This window comes from Apis dorsata, unplaced genomic scaffold, assembly GCF_000469605.1.
Source record: "Apis dorsata unplaced genomic scaffold, Apis dorsata 1.3 scaffold_163, whole genome shotgun sequence".
Lineage (NCBI taxonomy): Eukaryota > Metazoa > Arthropoda > Insecta > Hymenoptera > Apidae > Apis > Apis dorsata.
The window spans coordinates 812,137-814,364 of NW_006263452.1; the positions used below are offsets into that span (position 1 = coordinate 812,137).

General features: G+C 47.3%; 1 protein-coding gene and 2 long non-coding RNA genes across 3 annotated transcripts in view; 2 read left to right on the plus strand and 1 right to left on the minus strand.

Annotated features, from left to right (window-relative positions):
• Nucleotides 1-2,228, plus strand: part of LOC116185355 — a 25,801-nt gene that overhangs the window by 13,452 nt on the left and 10,121 nt on the right. The window lies entirely within an intron of this gene.
• Nucleotides 1-2,228, plus strand: part of LOC116185356 — an 18,068-nt gene that overhangs the window by 7,357 nt on the left and 8,483 nt on the right. The window lies entirely within an intron of this gene.
• The window catches only part of LOC102671658 (pair-rule protein odd-paired-like), a 31,961-nt gene continuing 30,837 nt past the window's right edge, over nt 1,105-2,228 (minus strand). Inside the window, exon 3 of the mRNA XM_006613893.2 lies at nt 1,105-1,442. Within this exon, the coding sequence (XP_006613956.2) occupies nt 1,119-1,442 (324 nt within the window). The 3' untranslated portion in view covers nt 1,105-1,118. The remainder of the gene's footprint in view (nt 1,443-2,228) is intronic.

Sequence of the window (2,228 nt, forward strand, 5' to 3'; positions counted from 1 at the left end):
TTTTCGACCAAGCATCGATCTTGTCCGGCATTAAAACATCGTTTCGCTCCACTATCAACGTTTTAATTAGATCCGCGAAAAAGTGCGTATGATTGGTCGAGGAACGATTAAACCGGAACTCGACGAGTCCCGATCTTTTGTTGTTCCGATTGATAAATCGAGGCACGAGCGTGGCTGGAATTGCGTTAACCGGCGCCGTTGGAAATTGCTTTCGTCTAATTCGTAACGCTGTGAGATTGCCGAGACACGATTTTTCGTGTTCGAGAACGCGTGACATCTCTCTTCCTCTCTTTCGCTTTGCTGTCTTCTCCCTTTCTCCCTTTCCCTCTCTCTCTCTCTCTCTCTCTCTCTCTCTCTCTCTCTCGGTATCTCTCTCTCTCGGTATCTCTTTGCATCTCTTGTTGCCGTAACGCCTATATAGCTCGATTTAATCCATATTTACAATCGTCACAACTTGCAATCCGGGTAAAGGTAACTTTTTTCGATTCATTGGACTTCGAATCCTCGAGCCGGTTATTGTGCAGTTCGACGCTGAAATTGTTAGCTAAGTCGGATAATACGATCCTCTGTTTTTAAATTGCGTTTTCATCGTGCGAAATATATACTGACTCGAAAGAGTAGTTCATCTCGTTCTAATTTTGGTCGCACGTGGTAATTTTTTGTATCTCGTTAGAACGAAATCGGCATTTCGAAATAAACTTTCTCCATTGTTTCTTTCGAGAATCGATCGAACTCCGTTTATCCGAATCGATTTATAGAAATCAAACGTTCAATTATCCAATTCGTATTGTTGTACAATGAATTAGAATAAAAAAAAAAAAAAAAATACGCACAAAGTACAAAAATTCAAATTTGATTAAAATTTCCGCAATTAGTACAAACCCAATTCTTAGTGAAATATTCGTTCGCAACATTTTCTTGCATCACCTTTCCATAATTCCAATTTCTAAACACAAATTATCATTCTCTGGAACCGATTCGAATAAACAACTAGTTCTCTCGACTCCGCCTTCCCTCATTCGAGCATCTTCTTCACCTTCGCAGAAACCTTGCCCGTCCAATTCTCCGTCCAAAAATTGGTCGATCAGCGATTGGTTCTCCTCCTCGGTTGAGGAAAACTAGTAAGCGGTCGCCTGGTGATGCATCAACGGGTTGAAGTGGTGCGGGCCGAGGTGATGGGGAGGCGGTGGACCCGGCAAGGGGCTGTGCTGGGGACCGACCGTTGGCGGCTGACAGACGTACCACTCCGTCAACTCTGGGCCCCTAGTCGAAGGATGGCTCGACGGTGGGTTGGTCGCGGTCGTCGTCGGGACGACCGGAGGCGGCTGCGGCGACTCGGTATGCCCGGTTACGGACAAGCTACCCCCGCTGCTGCTGCTCTCTTCACCCTCACTCTCGTAGCCTCCTCCTATCTTGCCCTCGCCAAGGGTCATGCCGTGCACCTGGAACCAGGAGGCGGGGCTTAACGTTAGACTCTCGCGGGAAATTTCGAGTAAGGTTTGGGTTGGGGCCGCGCTAGCTTGGTTGGTTAGTTGGTCAGGATTTGCCAGGGTTGGATGTAACGCCGGGGAGAAAGAGGGAAACGAGAAAAGGGGAAGCAAGAAGGATCGATCGAGGAGGAGACGAGTTTTCATTGGGGTGTAATCTGATCAATCTGATAATCCGATAATTGGTCTTCGAACAAAGCAAGTGAATGAACTCGAGCAAGATTTTATGTGGAATATGGAAAGAGTTGGAGATTGAAAGGTTCTGTCTCGATCGTGGTAAGAGTTATCGAAGACGTGAAGGGAGCAAAAGGAGCACGCGTCGGTTAAACCGAAGAAACTGGGATCAGAGAGATCGGAGGATCAAGGTTTACCCATCTATCCGGCTCTGTCTCTCTTTCTCTCTCTCTCTCTCTCTCTCTCCTCTCTCTCTCCTTCTGGTCCTTCGTTCATAATTCAGTGAGCAAATCTCGACGACTGCCTTCCGCGAATCACGGCCGGCGAAAAGCGTGGAGAAGCGAAAGGCGCTCGCTCCTATCCGACGAACCTATCGCGCACGTATCTCGGGAGTTGCCTTTTGGACGGTTCTGCTTCTCTTTCCGTCTTCCCTTCCCCCGTGTGCGCCACGGATAATTTCCTATTAAGATTCCGTAGCCGTTCGTGCATGAACCTTTGGATACCCGGCAGCCACTCTTCCCACAACCGTTTCTTTTTTTCTTTCTTTCTTTTTTTTTTTTTTTTTGT